We start from the raw sequence: 20,745 nt of genomic DNA, 5'->3' as shown, positions 1-20,745 counted from the left end.
TATAATTGTCAAACTAGTGTATTGCTAATCCCATTTTTATTGTTAACATTTGCCACTGAAATTGCTCTTTAATTGTTTGTTTTGGAACAGACACATAAAATATCATGACAGTGATATTTTGGCACATATTGGAAAATCTGCCATGAATAAAGATTTTTTCCAATAAAATATAGTTTGCCTATATTACTTGGTATCAAAATGATTTACTGAAGTCGGCCAAAGCACAAACCACTAAAATAAAATGAAGAGAGATTAGAGTTAGAGCAAAATCCAAAGGCTGATTCATCCAAACTCATACTTAAGACACATTTAAAAGCAACTTCTACTCTTGGAAAAGTGGCAAAGGGGAAAGAAGAATGTCTTCCATCCTGCTCCGCTGGCAACTCTGCACTTAAAACCAAGCCACAGTGTCCTTCTGATGGCTCCCATTCTTAGGAACCCGCATTTGTTACACAGATCCAGACTGCCTTAGCATGCTAGACCCTGAAGACTGTGCAGAGAAATCCATTTAGCTTAATCCAACACACTGCCTGAGCCTCCATTCCCCCTCAACATAGCTGCCTTGCAAGGTCCAGGAAAAGGCAGTGCCCTCACCTAGATGGGCCCTGCCAGGGAAGCAGCCCCCAGCTGCTGTTTTTGTGAGCAATCAACTACCTGGCTTTCCCTACCCGCTTGGCTGGCCAAGAGCTGGGACACTTGCAGCTGGATCTGAAGATTAAAAACATTCTGCCTGCTCTCTGGCCTGAATGTGGTTTTAGAACTCCTGGACCCTTGGGTCAAACCTTTGACACCAACCCTGTGTTTTATGTTTCCTTCCTCACTTTCCCTGTGGCTGATTTCAAAAGCCTCACTGGTGGAGATTTGCAGAGAACTCACTGAATCCAGCCCTCAACCAGTCCCAAGATTTCCGTATAATCCCCTGACCCTAAGCCTGATTCCCTCCAAGTCCCAACCTCTGGCTGAGCAGCCTACCTCCTCAGAGCACACAGCCCGTGCAGCTAGAAGCTCCAAAAGATTTTCTTTTTTCGAAGTAGAGGATATGATCTGATTTTGAAAAGCATCAATTATGTGCAAAGCCAAACAAATGTGAAACCTCCACAGTATAAAGCCTGCAGGATCTGTGCCCAAACTACCTTCCAGCCTCATTCCCTGCATTTCTCCACGGTCTCTGGTCCAGGCACAGCTAAGTACTCACCATCCCCCATGCTGGAATGTCCCCTCTCCTCATGGGAAGTCCCTCGAGGCCATGTTCAAAGGTTACTTCTGAGAGACTCCTCTCCTTGCAATGAGTGGTGGGACCCCCCCGGGATCCACAGTATTGTCTCCCTCCCTCCATAAAGCTACTACACTACTGTCCAGTTATGTGTCTGCACATCATTCTTCTGTATTATGAATCCAGAGGGCCCAGACAGTTAGCCATCCAGACAGGAGGGAGCACTGTGCTCCTGAGTAGGCAGTTAAAACTGGAGATTGGGCTTTTTTTCAAAATCATAAAAACTACTTTCAATTGGTATCTTTAGAAAAGAGTCTCTAAACTCTAAAACTATTTTTTTTCAAAATCATAAAAACTACTTTCTTTAACCTGTTGTGGTTTGTTTTTGTTGTTGTTGTTAGGTTGTTTTTTTTTTTTTCTTTAGTAGAGTTGCCACACAATGTTACATTAGTTTCAGGTGTACAACACAGGGATTTGACTAGTCTATACATTATCCTCTGATCTCCACCATACAACGCTATTGCAATACCATTGACTAGACTCCTCATGCTGTCTGTGCCCTTTTTTCCCATGATTTATTCATTCCATAAGTGGAAGTCTGTACCAACCACTCCCCAACCCCCTCACCCCTGGCAACCATCAGTTTGTCTCCTATATTTATGGATCTGATTCTGCTTTTTGTTCATTCATTTGTTTTGTTTTTTAGACTCTACAAAGTGAAATCATACGGTATTTGTCTTTCTCTGACTTATTTCACTTAGCATAATATCGCCCAGCTCCATCCATGTTGTTGCAAATGTCAAGATTCCATCCTTTCCATGGCTGAGTAATATTCCTGTGTGTGTGTGTGTGTGTGTGTGTGTATGTGTGTGTGCACGCACGCGCATGTGCGTGCGTATTCATTATTCGTTCATCTATCACTTGACACTTCCGTATCTTGGCCACTGTGAATAATGCTTCAATAAACATAGGGGTGCTTGTATCTTTTCAGAGTGTTTTCTTTTTCTTTGGGTAAATACCAATTAGTGAAATTACTGGATCATATGGTATTTCTATGGTTTTTTTTGTTGTTTTTTTTTTTTTTGAGGAATCTCTACTGTTTTCCACAATGGCTGCACCCATTTACATTTCCATCAACAGTGCATGAAGATTGCTTTTTCTCCACATCCTTGCCAACACTTGCTATTTCTTTTCATTCTTGCTGCTCTGACAGGTGTGAGGTGATAACTCATAGTGGTTCTGATTTGCATGACCCTGATTATTAATGACAACAAGCATCTTTTCACGTGTCTGTTGGCCATCTGTATTTCTTCTTGGAGGAAATGTCTGTTCAGGTCCTCTCCTCAATTTTTTAAATGGATTGTTTGTTTTCTTTAACGTTGAGTTGTATGAGTTCTTTATATATTCTGAGTATTAACCCCTTACAGATATATGATTTGCAAATATCTTCTCCCTTTCACTAGGTTGCCTTTCTGTTTTGTTGGTGGTTTCTTTTGCTATATGCAAAGCTTTTTATTTTGGTGTAGTCCATGTAGTTTTTCTTTTGGTTTACTCCCCTGAGAAGACATATCTAAAAAAATGTTGCTCTGGCTGATGTCAGAGAAATTACTGTCTGTGTTCTCGTCTAAGAGTTTTATGGTTTCAAGTCTCACAGGTCTTTCATCCATTTTGAGTTTATTTTTGTATAAGAAAGTGGTCCTGTTTCATTCTTTTGCAGGTAGCTGTCCAGTTTTCCCAACATCATTTGTTGAAGAGACTGTTTATTCCTCATTGTATGTTCTTGCCTCTCTTGTCATAGATTGGCCATAAAAGCATGGATATATTTCTGGGCTTTCTATTCTGTTCCATTGATCTATGTGTCTCTTTTTATGACAGTACCAGACTGTTTTGATTACTACGGCTTTGTGCTATATCTTGACCAGTTTGATCCATACTTAAAGCTCTCTGTTCCGTCTGCTCTTCTTATGATTTGTGCATAGCTATTTTATATAAACAGGGCATCAAACTCACAGTTCTGCTTCTTTCATCTTCACTTCCTTCCAGACGCATAGAAAAGACACAGAAGCTGCCTGCAATTCCTGCCCATGAGAAGAGAGACATTTGCTTTCTTACTGAAAAACGTGCAGGAGAGGATGCACTGCTGGTAAGAGCACATTGTATGAGGACCTCTAGAAAAGGAGGAAGTTATAAAGCCTGTATCAGGCTTTAAGTACATCAAGAGAAGCTGGAAAACAGTTATGGGCTAAGAGGGGAGAACAAAGTCATCAGGAGGCCACAGTGGACCGCCAGCCTTTGCTTTTTTAAAAAGCAGTAGCCAATATGCGGGACCCCGCACCATCTTTTTGTTATGCCTTTTCTGATCAAACTGTTGCCAAGAAGCTGCTACACGTATGTAGACGCCACACAGGCCCTTGAGCTTAGAAACCAAACCTAACTACAGTATATACTGTGTTTCCCTGAAACTAGGAATCCCTCAGTTCTAAGATGTACCATTATTTTATTAAACCCTAAGAAAGAAAAATGCTACCAATTAAATTATGACATGATTTCTTATTACTTAGAAAGTTCATTTTATTTTTATTGAAAGAGCTCTTTTAGACATATTCAGACATATATTTTTATAATGCATCACTCTTGGGCACTTATAAAAAAGAAAAAGAAAAGTGAAATGAATTGGTTAAGGCAATGACAACCAGGTCACCTGGCTGAAAGCAATTGGAAAATGCCACTGATTTGGAAAGTACATCCCAGTTTCAGAAATGTTAGAATCTGAAGGGGGAAAAAAAAAAGGTGCATCAGAGAATCACTAAAATGCTATATCATGTCTTGCTCAGTGACAAAAATTGAGAAAGGACAAGGTAATTGTTCACAGGATAACAGCTACAAAGACATTCTACTGATTAAAAAATGCATTCATATGGAGGGAAAAAGTTGAGATGATTAAACTCAAGAAAGACAAAAGTAGAAAAGGGATTTAATAATTTTCTTTAAGGACATCAGAGTCCTGTCCTCAAAAAGCAGTGATTTCCAACTGTTGTTTTTTTTTTAATTTACCTTTTTTTTAGCAGCAGGACCTCTTTTTGAAATATTATCTTACAAGATAATATACCAGAGTATGGTATTACTCTGGTATATTATCCTACCTGATATTATCCTACAAGATAATAATACCAGAGTATGGAGCTGTTCTGGTTAGAAGAAAAGCATCATCCTAGACATGGCTGGGAGGTTGCAGGGCTGAGGACCAACTGAGATCCTCATCTGGAGAGTAGACACCACCTCTACTCACTCTCTATGAGAGCTCCAACACATGACAAAGGTCTAAATCATGGCATTAATCAATGAAATATTCACTGTGGTTTGTAAGATATGAAGCCATTTGGGTACCTGGGTGGCTCAGTCGGTTAAGCATCTGTCTTTGGCTCAGGTTATGACCCCAGAGTCCTGGGACAGAGCCCCGGCATCAGCATCAGCTCCCTGCTCAGCAGGAACTCTGCTTCTCCCTCTGCACCACCACTCCTGTGCACACACTCTCTCTCGGAAAATAAATAAATAAAATCTTAAAAAAATATATAAAGCCCTTCTAGGTGGTCATTATACAAATACTAATCAAGCACAGAGGGATCTGGGTAACCTTCAAGAAGGAATTTCCTATGTACAAGATTTGAGACCCTGAAGTCATTGCCAAAGGATAGGATGAGAACTTCTCATCAGTCACAAAAGGAGTTCCTACCACTGCAAGGGAATGAGTCACATCCCCCCTCCACCCCAACTAACGTCTGTTCTAGCTCTAGAGGACTCTCCCTGTCTTCAACGCTGGTCTCCTCGAATGCAAGCCTGATATGGCTGTTTGGACAGCTTTGGCTCTTGCCCCATGCCCAACCAAACCCACAGCAGGCAGTTTATTGCACCCACTGTCTGCCAAAACAAATCCAATCTTGCAACAAATTAGCAAGTCACATATACTCTTACTGAAGATGTGGAGACACACAGGCCACTTGGCAAAGCTTAAAATCCCATTAGACAGCTCTCCATCTCCATGCATCTTCCTGTCATTTTCTCTATTCCTTTTCTCAATACTGCTTATAAAATCCCCTTATTATTCAAAGAAATTCAATCCAGTCTCCAACCTTGCACATTCCCCAGCATGGCAGCTTTGTGTCATCTGGTCACCGGAGCATCCTTTGGGAATACCATCCACTGCCACTTCTTGTCCCCCATCCAAACCACCCAGTTCAGCAAACCCAACCTACTCTCCTAGAAGGACAAGGTTCACCTTGCAACTAATAAAAATAATGTTTTCACCATTTAGCCATATCAACATGCAAACAACTTACAGATTAATATATCAGGATGATTAAAGAAAGCTAATATCCCATGGGTCCAGTTATAAGACTAGAGTTACTGCTCCATTGAAGACCAAGGTAGGTTAGGCTGAGCTGGCTGGGGAGGTGTCCCCTCCTTTGCCCCTTACGCTGTCAGTTAGCTCTGTAGGGCAAGCTTTTAGTGAAGGGCGACAGTCAATCTAGGTATGAGAGAACATTTCTTCAGGTAAGGGCACTCTGTTGCTCTAAGTTCCAACTCAAATTCCAGCCTATTTCTCAAACCTGGGATTTATCAGAAGTGAGAAAAGTCAACTCCGCAATCTCCTTTTACTCTTTACACATAGGAACCATAGAAGAAAGGTTTCCTTTAACAGATGGCTTTTCAATGGAGTAGCATTCTATGACAGGAAAAAATGATGTATGGAAGTTAAGCTTTTCCACATTCAGAAGAACATGACTTTCTGGCCATAGGCACAAAACTGCTGATCTGACCCAATGGTTACCAAGTCAGAGGGCTTACCGAGCATCAGAAAATTCACAGTGAAGCCTAATGTTCATCCCTCTGCCCTTCCTCCACAAACCGATCTCATGAAGGTTTTGTAAAAAGAAGGCAGGTCAGTAAGCAGTGTCCTATACAATTTCAGAGCTGGACAAGAGTTCAGATAGGGAAACTGAGGCCTGATAAGTTTAAGTGAGATGATGAAGGGCACAGAATCCTTCTGGACAGAGTCAGAGTTAGAACCTAATCCCACAACATGGTCAAACCTTAATTTTTTTAAAATGTCACTTGAATTTCAGAGACATATTTCCCTTCTTACCAGAATTACTTCAAAAATGAGTGGGATCAGTTTGCTCTCTTCCACAAGTCTGTCAAAAAAAAAAAAAAAAAAAAAGATAAACACACATTAGATAGCTCACATTTAAACTGCCCTGATCAGGAGTACCGCAGCCCCATGTTTTACTGCTTAAATTTTGTGAGCGAGAACCAGATGATTAAATACTCATTTTTAACACATTTAACTATATCCATTAAGTACAAGAAATATGGGGCTCTTGGCAAGTGACTATTAGCTTAGCCTTATTGATCTGTAGCAAGTATAATCTCAAATACATTGACATTAATAAATGTAAAAATTAATTAAAATTCACAATTATTATAAAGACTTTGAGAATAGGCAATGACAGCTGAAATCATATGACCAACCCTCACCGCACAGTTAAATTATAAGTGTGCCACACATAATCTTTCATATATGCCTCATTAGCTATCTTCTCAGCATTAATGAATGAATGTATAATAATTTTTAATCTTTTACTTAAAAAAAAAAAAGAGTAGGCCCCAATCACCCAATAGACTTTGGGAATTTTCTCTCATCGAAACTAGTTATGTTATTATTATCTATTGTGCCAAGATTTTTTTTACACCATTGAAGAGAAAATAACCTCAACCATCCTTACTAAAAACAATACTTCATTCTCTAAATATCCCTCCAGTCCAGGGCAGTCAACTTGTTTCTGTAAAGGGTCAGATGGCCAAGATTTTAGGATTTGGTGGGCCACGCGCTCTCTATAGCAACTGCTTAACTCTGTCACTATAATGTAAAAGCAGGCATAAATTATACAAAAATGAATAGGCATGGCTGTGTTCCAATAAAATTTTATTTACAAAAACAGGTATGTGCCGTATTTGGCCCATAAGCTATAATTTGCTGATTCCTGGTTCTATTTTAAAAATAAATCAGACTCCTTCATTTTATTAGTGTTGAGATCATATGATAAATGACAGCACTTAAGATAAGCATGCTGCCTTCATTGTGGGTATTACAGTTTGTCTATTTCAAAGAAGATGCCAGGAGCATAGGAAAGGAATTTATCATCTGGCCTCCCTAGAGCTTGTCTGCCTATGATAATACACTGATAAAAGAAAAGCCTATGAGACTTGCCAAAAAGAGATCGCAGTGTTTATAAATATGTGTTAAGGGAAAGTGAGGCACAGGGAGGAGTCCCAAAGACTGGAGTGAGTACTTAGCACCTCAGTATCTAGCAGAAATAAATGTAATTATTTCTGTAGTTTTAATATTTTAGGGGATAAGGTTTTGACTATAAATATTAAATTTATTAACAAATATTAAATTTATAAATATTACAAATATTAAATTTATTTATTCACTTTCTGGGGCAACTGAAGGCTTGGATGTGAGGCCGAATCTCCTTATACCATGTCTGGGCAGGATGGGAAATGCACAGACTCAAGACTGAGCACGACCTCGGGCCAGCACATTTCCAGGCTTCTTCCTTGGCTCCCAAGATGTTGACCACCAGTTGCCCTGAATTTATCTTTTTAAATTTTTATGACATATATTTTCATTAGGCCTGGGCTGAAATAGCCAAGCACATACTTCTAAGAGTTGCCCAAGCTCCCAAGCCAAGAAAGTCCTGGGGGCATGGGCTCCACTTCTTCTCTAATGGTACCCAGAGGTGAGACCTGCTTCTTCTATACTCTCCCCACAACATTCAGATCCAGAAGCATCCACTCACAACACTGGTGCCCTCGTGACAGTACTTTTAAATATACCCTACTGCTAGGACATGACTATAGAAACTACTGTAATTCGTTCTGATGAATTACAACTAGTCCTTCTCCAGGCTTCTGCATGAAGAGCAGGCTGGCCTGGACTACCTCTTCAGGCCCCTTAAACTCCCAGTTCTAGCATGCCAAGCCTCACATGTTTCTGAATACCACCAAGCAAAACAACTGTTGTTCCCTGATTGGACGGACATGATTCAGAGCCACGTCCGGTAAATAAAAAGGGAGCTCGAGCTAAATAAAAGCACTTTAAGTTTAAACACACACACACACACACACACACACAACATTTCTATGAACTTTTCTGTGACTCATGAACTAAATGTAAATTAAAAAAAAAAAAAAAAACCTACTCTTTAAAGCAAGTATGGAACAAAGGTGGCTGCAAATATTTACAACAATCTTAGGCAGTGTTTTTCCAGACTGTGGGAAGTGGCCAATAAGTGTGCAATGACATGAGTTCACTGACTAGCATTTTCTTTTTTTTTTGCCTTTAAGATTTTATTTATTCATGTGAGAGAAAGAGCAGATACACAGAGAGAGAGAGAGAGAGAGAACGAGCACATGGACAGTGGGGAGGAACAGTGGGAGAGGGAGAAGCAGGATCCCCACTGAACGGAGAGCCTACATGGGACTCAATCCCGTGAACTGAGCCGAAGGCAGACACTCAACCAAGTGAACCACACAGGCACCCTGACTAGCATTTCTTAATTAAAAATAATAAAATGAGGGACGCCTGGGTGGCTCAGTTGGTTGGGCAGCTGCCTTCGGCTCAGGTCATGATCCCGGCGTCCTGGGATCGAGTCCCACATCGGGCTCCTTGCTTGGTGGGCAGCCTGCTTCTCCCTCTGCCTCTGCTCGCTCTCTCTCTCTCCCTCTCTCTCTCTGACAAATAAATGAATGAAATCTTTAAAAAAAAATTTTTTTTTAATAATAAAATGAGAATATCCAAAGCTGTCACACATAGTACGGTTCCGTAACATTTTTGTTTCAGTTTTAGCCCTATAGATGCATACTGGGTAGTGATGTAAAAATGCATTTTTTTTTATGTGGGTCATAGTTAGACATCTGAAATCCAGAGATTTTAGATTGCTTTAGAGACAATATTTGCCTCCCATATGCTCTTCAACTTTGATTTTTAAAACTGTCTCCTCATTTTAACCACCTCCTCTCATACCACTATAGGTCCAATTAGTGGCTCTGGTCTCCAGTGATCAAACCCTTGATGTGCTCTCAGTAATGGAGCAATCTTCTTGGAGCTCTCTTCCTTTGATTTGTACTCTGGAGAGCAGCCCTGGCGCTCAGGCCTCTGTAGAGCAGGAAGGACAAGGCTTACCTCCAAAGAAAGCTGATGTGGCAGTCTCAGGGTCTTGTTCAGGCAGTAAGTCTTAAATCATCAGAGTAGACTTTTGCAAAAGGCTATCTTATTTTTGGGCTCCATTCAGCGGTTGGCCACCATGATTTTAAATCACCAGTATCATTTTACTACATGAGCCTGTTATACCCTACATTCTAAAATAATAAAATTTCTATGGTTTATAGACAGCCTGAGGACAGGAAGTAAGAAGATTTATCTGGGTTTTTTTTTTTTAACCAAAAACAAACAAAAAGAGATCTTTCTGAAATTATCCCTAATCTTCAAAGGACTGCGAAGATATTAACTGCATCACAGTATACTTTTCTTTATGCTAACCATCCAAGCACACTGTTTTTAAGTAATTCCAGATGAAAACTGAAATATACTACCCTCCCTGAATCCCAAATGTAGTTCATGGGACCACTTGATATGGTGGTTCTTTTTTTTTTTTTTGGAGGGGGAAGTCTTCTTTGTTTCGTTTCTTACCCTTAACAGTACAATTTAATAATAGATTGTATGGGATTAAAGAGTTTTCCTTACAAAATTTTGATTCAGAAGATTCACTGTGATTTCCTTTATCTGTGATCTATATTATTAACAAAGAGGGTGTTGTTTGAATTAGAACATTTTGAATAAACCTAGGAACATCTTTAGGATACATTATTTGGCATTTTGACTCCCTCCTGTGCCTAAAGTAATTGTCAGTCTTAGTGTTGGGAAAGTTTTTTTGGTGAAGTTTGTTTTGTTCGTTTGTTTGTTTTTGTTTGTTTTTTTAGAGAGAGAACGCTCACCAGTGATGGGCAGGGGGAGCACAGGGAGAGGGAGAAGCAGACTCCCTGCTGAGCAGGAGCTGGATCCCAGGACCCTGGGATCATGACCTGAGCCAAAGGCAGACACTTAACCACCCAGGTGCCCCAGGTTTGGGAAAATTTTGAGAAGTTTTATTTACTGACGCATGACAATTCAGACTAAATATAAAGTCTAGCAGCAGTTAGATATAAATGACTAAACGCAATTTAGGTAGGAAAAGTAGGAAGAGGGAGATTTCTCTGCTTCTGTTCAGAGAGCTACAGAAATGAGGAGAAATTAATTTCGAACCATTGTTGGCATTTTTTAAACTTTCTTTTGAAACACAAAGACTATCTTGGGATGAACCAAGAACAAGAACTTAAAAAAAAAAAAAAAAAGTAACTAAATAAAGTCCCTTGACCTACCCTACCATACTGCTATTTATTCAGAGAAAAGAAGAGCCAGAAGGAGGAGGAGGTCCATGGAGGGGAAGGAAAGGATCTCTGCCCGCTGTGGGCTCAGGTTTGCAAGACAAAGAAAGCAGCCCCAACCATGATTAAATGGGTCTAAGGAGGCACCAGGTTTGGTCACAGAGCTGCACTGTCATGTTTGCTTGCTAGCTTGCTTGAAGTCTTTATCTGCCCACCAGAGGTAGGGACAATATGCATGAAGCAAGCACCAGAAGCCAAGAGGTCCCCACGAAGGGCTTTTCCATCCATTGTCTCTGCACATCAACAATTCATCAACAAGTCACGTTGTTGTACTCATCTTATTTAGCGATGCAGATTTTTTTTTTCCTGAAAACTATCTCAATACTCAAATTATGACTAACCCTATTGAGTATTTGCCATGGGCTACTCTTATGAGCTCAAAATCTGTGCGTTCAAACTTGGGAGTCAAATGACTTTACAGACACGCTGAACAGCATCCAGTGTTAATTAACTTCTAGCACAGATAAGGGAACTGAACTGGAAAAAGGCCAGCAAACCCAGGCTGGGGAGAAGAGGTGTTTCACGAGCACTGAAGGAATTGGCCAGTTAAAGTGAAGCGCACCTACATGGAAAGGGTGAGCAGGAGGAACGGTGCAGCCAGAGTAGTAGAAGGACAATGTGAAAGATGGAGCAGAATGATGCAAACTTGAACTCCGTGCCAGGTCTAGGTTTTACCTACAGGTTACAGGGAGTTGATGAAGGATTTTAAGCAGAAGAATGACGTATAGGATTTGCTGTTCAAATTCTAATCTGACAGCAATGTGAGCAATGACCAGGGGAAGGAGTATAGTCCAGAACATTCCTACTCAAAGAATGGACTGCAGACTAGAGCCAGCCTGCAAACTGTCACATGTCTGTGACAAGACAACTATCCAAATCTGAAAAACTAAGTTTCTGTCTGTTGGGTCTAACGACAAGAAATCTGAACTTTGCAGTAGTCTAAAACATGACCCCACCAAACTATGATGAAAAACGGTATATTTGCACAGCTTCAAAATAGTTCCCCACAAAGAAAACCTACAGGGGAGAAATGCGGCAGACATCACCTTAACCAACACAGCACATTCCACATCACCAGAAATAAGATGACATCAAATATACGCCCTGATACCATGCACTGAGGAGGACACACCATTGCTTCTGAGGTACTTTTGCCAAAACTACAAACCTCTATCTAATCACGAAAAAAATGCTACTCAAATTGAGTGGCATCTTACAAAGTAACTTCCCAATGCAATTCTAAAGTGTTAAGGCCAGGGCGTCTGGGAGGCTTAGTCAGTTAAGCATCTGCCTTCAGCTCAGGTCCCAGAATCAAGCCCCACGTCTCATTCCCTGCTCAGCAGGGAGTGGGCTTCTCTCTCTCCCTCTGCCCCTCCCCCTGCTCCTTCTCTCACTCACTCAAATAAATTAGTAAATAAAACCTTTAAAAAAATTAAAAAGCCATAAAAGACAAGAGTGAGGAGCTGTCCCCAACTTAGGGGGACTCCTACTAGAGAGAAGACTAAATGCAGTGTGGGACCCCAGATCAGACCCAGGACTAGAAAAAGCAGCAAAAACTGGCAAAACTCGAAAAAGATCTGCAGGTTAGTTAATATGATTATATCAATGTTAATTTCCTGGGTTTTAATAACAGTGCTATTGTTCTGTAAGATGTTGACATTCGTGGAAGTTGGGTGAAAGGCATACACAAATTCTTTGTACTAATTCTGTAACTGTTTCATAAGCCTAAAATTATTTCAATATTAAAAGTCTTTTGATGTATATTTTATTTGTTTGGGTTGTTTTGTTTTGTGCCTCCCAAATCTTTGACTCTCCTCTCCAAGAAGTGGGATCTGTGTTTGCTCTCCATGAGTCTAGGCAGGTTTGTAATGGCTTTGACCAACAGTGTAGTCACTGCATGACCTCTGCTTATATTCTGAGTGCATTTTCTAGATTTCAGTTTTATAATATCTAATAAAAATATATATTCTTGTTATCTGTTGCTGCATAACAAACTACCCCAAACTTAGTGTCATAAAGCAATAACTACATTATGATGCTAACGACTTCTTTGGATCATGGATTTGGACAGGGCACGCTGAGGATGACCTGTCCTTGCTCTCTGATGTCTGTTCCCCAACATCAGCTGGGAAGACACAAAAGCTGGTGCTGACTAGAACAGCTGAGGGTCTGGAAGCATCGGCAGGCTTCTTCACTCACATGTCACATGGGGTGACTCAAGGAAGCCTCAGTTAATTCTGCCCACTGGATCACCTGCTGCTACCCTCTCCAAGTGGCCTAGCCTTTCACAGCTGGGTGCGAAGAGGGAGCATTCCTAGACAACCAGGTGAAACTGCCCGTGGTTACACAGTATCATTTTCGCAGCATTCTAGATGGTTACAAGCCAGTCTTTAAGGTCAGCCTAGCCTCAAGTGGAGGAGAAATGGTCATCTCCTGATGGTGGGAGTGGAGGAAGAGCACGTGGGATGGGAGAGACTTCTGTAGCCATCTTCATAAGACTCAGACTGCCCCAGCATTAGTCCGCAACACACAGAAATTTTAAAAACGGTTTCTTCACCACAGATAGTGTGAGTAACATTAGTTTAGAGCCAGAGAGAACAGTTAACAGTTAATAGAAGAGTTAATAGTTAATAGGCTACTACAGCAATCCAAAGGAGTCATAACTGGGGCCTCGTATTTGATTTCTATTGCTGAATAACAAATCAGCACAAACTCAGTGGCTTAAAGCAATACCCATTCATTGATTCAAAGTCCTGTAGGTCAGAAGCCTAGCTCAGCATGACTGGGGGATCTGCTCAGAGCGCCATAAATCTGGAACTAAGGTGTCAGTGGTGCTAACTTCCCCTTGGGATGCTGGGGACAAGAGGTTGTGTTTTCTTTTTCCTTTTTTTAAGATTTATTTATCTGAGAGTGAGTAAGCACGAGAAGGGGAGGGGCAAAGGGAGAAGCAGACTCCCCGCTGAGCATGGAACCCAATATGGGCCTTGATCCCAGGACCCTGGGATCATGACCTGAGCCGAAGGCAGATGTTTAATTGACTGAGCCACCCAGGCACCCCAGGGGGTGTGTTTTCAACCACTCCTTCTTGTTGACAGAGTTCAGTTCCTTGCAGTTGTAGGACTGATGCCCCTCTTTCCTTGTTGGCTACCAGGCACGAGTCCCTCTAAGATCCTACACACCGCTCACATCCATGGTCCATGGACTCCTCTACCTGGAGGACCAGCAAAAGAGGACTCTTCTCCATGTCAAATCCTTCTCAAGATTCAAATCTCTTTGACTTCCCAGACTCTGACCTCTGGGCCAGATTGAAATGACTCTTATGATGAGTAAGACCCACCTTCATGATCTCCATATTTTAAGGTCAACTAGTTTGGGACCTTAATTACATCAGCAATGCCCCTTCACAACAACACTAAATTACTGTTTCACTGAGTACCTGGGGGAAAGAGTGTATACACCTGCTGGGAATCTTGAAGGCCACCTGAAAATTCCATCCACTCCAGTCTCACCTCATCCTTGTCTCCTTTTTTAAGGAATAATTCAAATTTAGTTCTTCAAATAAGCTGCTCTGGTCAACTTATGTAGAAGCCCTAAATAGATGCTAGACTTTTTAAAACTTCAACAATGCTAGTTAGGAGTTTTAGAGTTACTCTTTGTTTGAAACTGAGCATTAGACTACAAACAAAGCTTTTTCATTTCTTGTGACTTACATAATTTGCCAGCCTAGTGGACCAATACCAGTCATTTTAAATTAAAAAAAAAAAAAAGGCTCTAACATCAAGCTGAATCTCAAATTACTGGTCCAGTGAATCAGCTTCAAAAAGAAATAGTTTCATAATGTATAGCTATGGCATGATATTATGTCTAGCCTGAAAGCAAGACTATTTGTAATGTTTCTCCTTGAAATGTTTGCCCTTGCCTGCAAAGCTTGCTAATCCTCTTGCACAGAATTGCAAAAGGCTTACCAATAGAGGTACACATCTAAGGAGATACTTTTCACAGGAAAAGGGCAGGGTTGAAATTGTAACAGCTCTAGCACAGCACATTTTTAGATTGGGCCATTTTACAAGGATCTACAGAGTCCTTCGTATGGGCAAGTGTTATACCTCTTCCTTGAAGAAGTTTATACCCCAGTGAGCAAAAAACATATACAACATAAAAGTAACTTAATTCAACTTCTAAAGCGAACTGTTTCATTTCCTGAGAATGTCTCAGAATTAAGTTAGAATACAAGGCTATACCAGAATGCACCTCCCATGTACAGAATCTCCCATTGCCCCAAGGAGCATGAAAAAGATACGAATTTCAGTAAAAAACTATGGCTAAGCAAAAAGCAAGTGTTTTCTAAGAGAAAGAATATTTATATAGGAATTTTTAAACTGTATGTTCCATTAGGGACTTCGCAAAATGCTTTTGTACCCATTACCTCAACAGATACCCAGTACAGGCCTGCAACGACCCACATCTGTTGAACAAGACCCCAGCCTGTTTCTATCACAGAAAGTATAGCCGGTGAGATGGAGGGGCCAGACTCCAGAGGCTCTCCACACAGTATGTGGCCCTCACGTACAAAATCATCCTGACTCCTTCTAACTCCGAGTGCTATAAGGTGCCTGAAAGTCACATTTTGTCCAGGGCCTTACACTCACTGTCCCTGCACAGGCAACAACATTCTTGTCCACCAACCAAGGGCTTTTGGCCCCTCAGAACATCCTTTCTGTTCTGCCTAGGTCCTGGGCCTTTACCCTCTGTCTTTCTGAACACTGCAGCTCTGTAGCTGGTCTCTTTTCTGTAATAATTCTTTGAATCCTTGGCACTCTCCCCAGGACACGGTTCTGTTCTGGTCACACAGCTCCACATTCACACTCCAGGTGAGAAGCATGTTGCTTCTTGCACCAGAGCTGGGAGGGGACTGAACCGAAGGGGGTGTGAGAAAACACTATAAGTAAGACAAGAAAGATAAAAGGACTGGCAAGAGCACAAAGCAGAGACAAGTCCCCGGAGGACCACCAGATTTCACACGCGGCCAGCATCTCCTTTTCCCCTGCACACATGAGTCCAACACTAGGGAAGAGCAATTGTATAAGAGATAATCCTTAAATTCTTTTCAAATTAATGAACCTGCTTATACTATATGGTCCCTTGTCTTATTACTTAATGAAATGCAAGAGAATTTTTTTTTTAATTTACTTAAAGTTAGGCTAAGATCTCTTTTCTTTCACACATTCATTAATATCTACTGGGTACCCGTTACATGCCATGCATTGAGCTAAGTTAAAGCTACAGCAAGTACTTTAAGTGCCAAGACAGATGTCTATAAAGGGTACAGAAGGGGGCGCCTGTCTAGCTCAGTTGGTAAAGTGAGCAACTCTTGATCTTGGGTTGTAAGTTCAAGCTCCACATTGGGTGTAAAGTTTACTTAAAATCTTATAAAAGAAAAAAAAGTACAGAAGGGACATTAGAAATACAGTTGACCCTTGAATAACACAGTAAGTAAGGATACTGACACCCTACATAGTTGAAAAATCCATGTGTAACTTCTGACTCCCCCACAACTTAACTAGTAATAGCCTACTGTTGATCTGAAGCCTTACTGATAACATAAACAGCCCATTACCACATACTTTGTATGTTATATAATTATATACTCTATTCTTACAATAAAGTAAGCTAGAGAAAAAAAATGTTAAGGAAAGCATAAGGAAGAGAAAATGCATTTACAAAACTGTACTGTATTTATTGGAAAAAAATCCGCATATGAGTGGGCCTACACAGTTCAAACCCATGTTGTTCAAGGGTCAGCTATAGACTTTTCTATCTGAGGAGCATAACAAAGTCTTTGAACTAAAACCTACAATGACAATAGTAGTAAACACAGAGCGCACAATTACTGTGTGGAACATGTTCCCAAGGCTGCCCATGTGGTAATTCACCAGATTCTAACAAAGAAAACAAAAATCCCCCGTGCCTGCCTGACTTGAGCCACGTGTCAGCCAAAGATGGCTGTGCTCAGGGTAGGACAACAGAAGTTGGAGTGAGCCTCAGCATGGGGGACCAGTAGAGGCACTGAATGCTGTGAGGAAAACATAAGATATATATTATTGAAAATATATTATTGAAAAATATTTTAAGTCTCAATATGGAAAATCATGAACCACATGATACTATCAAGGAAGACTTAATCTTCAATATCATAACTAGAAAAATTAACCAACTCCCAGAAGCAGAAAGGAATCTGCTTGAACATTGATCAACATATGTTGGACTTAATGCTGGTCTCTGTGGTCTAATAGCAAATAGTCTTTTTTGACGCATCTTAAATGTGACACAGGCTTGTATAGCTGCTGGCTTACCAATGCCAATGATCCCATTTTTGATTGCGGACTTATCTTACAAAGGTTTTGTAAGTTTACCTTTGAATACAGATGATTTGAATTGTGAAACCTGTACCATAACACAGGGTGGACTGGTTGTTCTTGTTTTGGGTGGTCTGTACACTGTTATCTTGGCTATACCTGTGAACTGTGGCCTAGTAGCCAGGTCTGAGTCAGCCCTGCTACCAGAGAAAGGAAACATCTTAACTTACTGGACTAGAATTTCTAAGCCTGTCTTTAGAAAGATGTTATTTCCCATTTTGCTCCAGACTATGTTTGCAGCATACCTTGGATCTAGACAATATAAACTAATTATAAAGGCCCTTCAGTTACCTGAACCTGGCCTAGAAATTCAGTGACTGTTAAACAAACGTATACACAAAAATAAAATTAAAATGTATGAAAAAAAAAATCCTAGCAGTCAGGTCAGATGATGATATTGATGAATTTTTTTTGTTTGTTTCACATGAGAAACTGAGACATGAGGAAGTAAATCGGTCAAGTGACAAGGAGGGCAGCTTAGATTACACTCCACAGTACAGGTATTACCTGAGCTAAAACTTGAAAAAGGAGTAGGTTATTGACAGGCGGAGAATGGATGAAGCAGGAGGAGGAGGTGGAGGAGGAGAATAGGTAGGGATGAATTATGTCCTGGGCAAAGGGAACAATAGCATGACAAAGGGCAAAATTGGAATGGGCTCATTATATACAGTGAAAAGCAAATGAACAGGCACATTTGCTGTAGTAGTAGAAGTAGTAAAGGGAAGATAATAAAAGATCAGGCTGGAGGAATAAACCAGGGAAGATCACAAGAGATCTTACTAGCTATGCCGAGGAGCTTAAACTTTATCCTCTGGGTGGGGATTGGTAAATTCCAGCCTATAAGCCAAACCCTACTGGTCACCTATTATTTCTATGGCCCACAAGCTACGAATGGTTGTTATGTTTCTAAATAGTTGGGAAAAAAATCAAAAGAAAATTTCATGACATATGAAATTCAAATTTCAGTTTTCATAAATAAAGTTTAACTGAAACACAGCCATGCTCATTCATTTACATACTGTCTCTGGTTGCTTTTACACTGCAATGCCAGGGCTGAGTAGCTGCAACAGAGCCCATATGGCCAGCAATGCCTGAAATATTTACTATCTGGTCTTTTAGAGAAAGGTTGCCAAGCCCTACTCTAGGTAACTAGGAGCTGCTAAGGGGCTGATTAGGCAAAATGGTATCATTACCAGCTTTATAGTTTTACAATGATTATTCAGGCCAGAGTGAAGAGGATGGACTGGAAATAAAAAGGACTGGGAACAGGGGCGCCTGGGTGGCTCAGTGGGTTAAAGCCTCTGCCTTCCGCTCAGGTCATGATCCTGGGGTCCTGGGATCGAGCCCTGCATCGGGCTCTCTGCTCAGCGGGGAGCCTGCTTCCCCCTCTCTCTCTGCCTGCCTCTCTACCTACTTGTGATCTCTGTTTGTCAAATAAATAAATAAAATCTTTAAAAAAAAAAAAAAGGGACCGGGAACAGAAAGATCAGTTAGCTGACAGTGACTATTCTCAACGTAAGAGGTGATAAGCACCAACACAGGCAGAAATGAGAAAAGAAAAATGAGAACGATCAATAGGGTTGCATCAATGGGATTTCAAAATCCCCTGGATGTAGAAGAGGAAGAGGAGGGAAGGAATACAGAATGACTCCAGGTGCCTGATCTGTCCCACCTGGGGTTACCACCATGACTAACACCAGAACAATCCCCATCACAACAAGCAACCTCACAACCTCCTATGCATCACACACTGGGTGTAATAAGCGCTCTACCTCTCACCTAATCCTTTACCATGATGTAGGAAGGAGTCACCTTGTTCTACAGAGAAGAAAACGAACACTAAACCTTATACAAGGTAACATAGCTAGTTTCTGAGTTCACTATATTAACTACAATAAGATACTATGATATATAGAGGGAAAACTTACTTTGGTTAAGAAAATGAATTAAGTTCTGAAAGATGAGTGACAAGTCAACTGAGGGCAGAAACTCAAGGCACACCAACATTTAAAGAGTTGGCAGGAAAAAAAAAAAAAAACACCCAATGGTGTCAAGGTTCACAGAATGCAGGAAGCAAGGATGTCAGTGGGGTGGAATGGAAGAGAGTCAAAAAGAACACCGTAACACCCTGCTCAATCTCCTGGATATTCAGATCTGAGGTTCAGTCCCAGTTTCTATAAGTTATGCTTGTATTATACAAAGTAACTCCCCAAGCTCACTTCAGGAGTCATTTCTAAGATCAACAAATGATACTACGGTACAAACAAACAAGCAAATGAGAGTGATGATCAACTGGAAGCCACTGAACCAAAGGCTACGTTGCTGACCTTCAAAACCACAAGATGGGTGATGGATTATCATTCGTGTTAATGTTTTTTTTTTTGTTTGTTTGTTTTTTTTTTTTTAAATTTTATTTATTTGTCAGAGAGAGAGAGTGGGAGAGAGAGTGAGCGAGCAGAGGCAGAGGGAGAAGCAGGCTCCCTGCCACGCAAGGAGCCCGATGTGGGACTCGATCCCAGGACACTGGGATCATGACCTGAGCCGAAGGCAGCTGCTTAACCAACTGAGCCACCCAGGCGTCCCCGTGTTAATGTTTGATAAGAACCACCAGCCTGGGGGCGCCTGAGTGGCTCAGTCAGGTAAGCAGCTGCCTTCAGTTCAGGTCATGATCCTGGGGTCCTGGGAACGAGTCCAGCATCTAGCTCCCTGCTGAGTAGAGAGTCTGCTTCTCCTCCTCCCTTTGCCTTCCCCTACTCGTGCTTGCTCTCTCTCTTTCTCAAGTAAATAAAATCTTAAAAAAAAAAAAAAAAAAGAACTACCAACCTCTATGAGTGTGTTGTTAACAAATTTTTTCCTGATTATACAAAATAATTATTAAAAATCATATCAAAAATAGGCAAGATCTGAATAGACATTTTTCCAAAGAAAACATACAGATGGCCAACAGGTACATGAAAAGATGCTCAACATCATTAATCATTAGGGAAATGCAAAGCAAAACCACAATGAGATATCACCTCACACCTGTTAAAATGACTTATCAAAAAGACCAGAAATAACAATGTTGGTGAAGATGTAGAAAAAAAGAGTACCCTTGTTCCCTTTGATCCGAATATAAATTGATACAGCCCTTGTGGAAAACAACATATAAGTTTCTTGAAAATTAAAAATAGGACATCATATGATTCAACAATTCTACTTATGGGTATTTATCCAAAGAAAACAAAAGCATTAATTTGAAAAGATATATGTACCCTCATGTTCACTGCAGTCTTCTTTAAAAAAGCCAAGCTACAGAAGCAGTCCAAGTGTCCACTGATACACCACACACACACACACACACACACACACATAGTGGTATATTATGCAGCTATTTAAAAAAAATAAAAATCTTGGGGCACCTGGGTGGCTCAGTGGGTTAAAGTCTCTGCCTTCAGCTCAGGTCATGATCTCAGGGTCCTGGGATGGAGCCCCGCATTGGGCTCTCTGCTCAGCAGGGAGCCTGCTTCCCTTCCTCTCTCTCCGCCTGCCTCTCTGCCTACTTATGATCTCTGTCTGTCAAATACA

The 20,745-nt window shown here is 40.9% G+C and overlaps 1 protein-coding gene and 1 pseudogene across 2 annotated transcripts in view; one reads left to right on the top strand and one right to left on the bottom strand.

The window, feature by feature from the left end:
• The window catches only part of ULK4 (unc-51 like kinase 4), a 610,308-nt gene that overhangs the window by 318,442 nt on the left and 271,121 nt on the right, over positions 1–20,745 (bottom strand). The window contains exon 31 of the mRNA XM_080819657.1: positions 6,357–6,405. Coding sequence (XP_080675783.1) covers positions 6,357–6,405 — 49 coding nt within the window. The remainder of the gene's footprint in view (positions 1–6,356; positions 6,406–20,745) is intronic.
• Positions 16,902–17,495, top strand: LOC308351831 (transmembrane protein 126A-like; annotated as a pseudogene). The gene has a single exon. The product of its transcript is annotated as a transmembrane protein 126A-like (transcript).

This window comes from Martes martes (genome assembly GCF_963455335.1).
Source record: "Martes martes genome assembly, chromosome: 1".
NCBI lineage: Eukaryota > Metazoa > Chordata > Mammalia > Carnivora > Mustelidae > Martes > Martes martes.
Note: the sequence above shows the minus strand (reverse complement) of the source record. Positions and strands in the feature narration are given on the sequence as shown.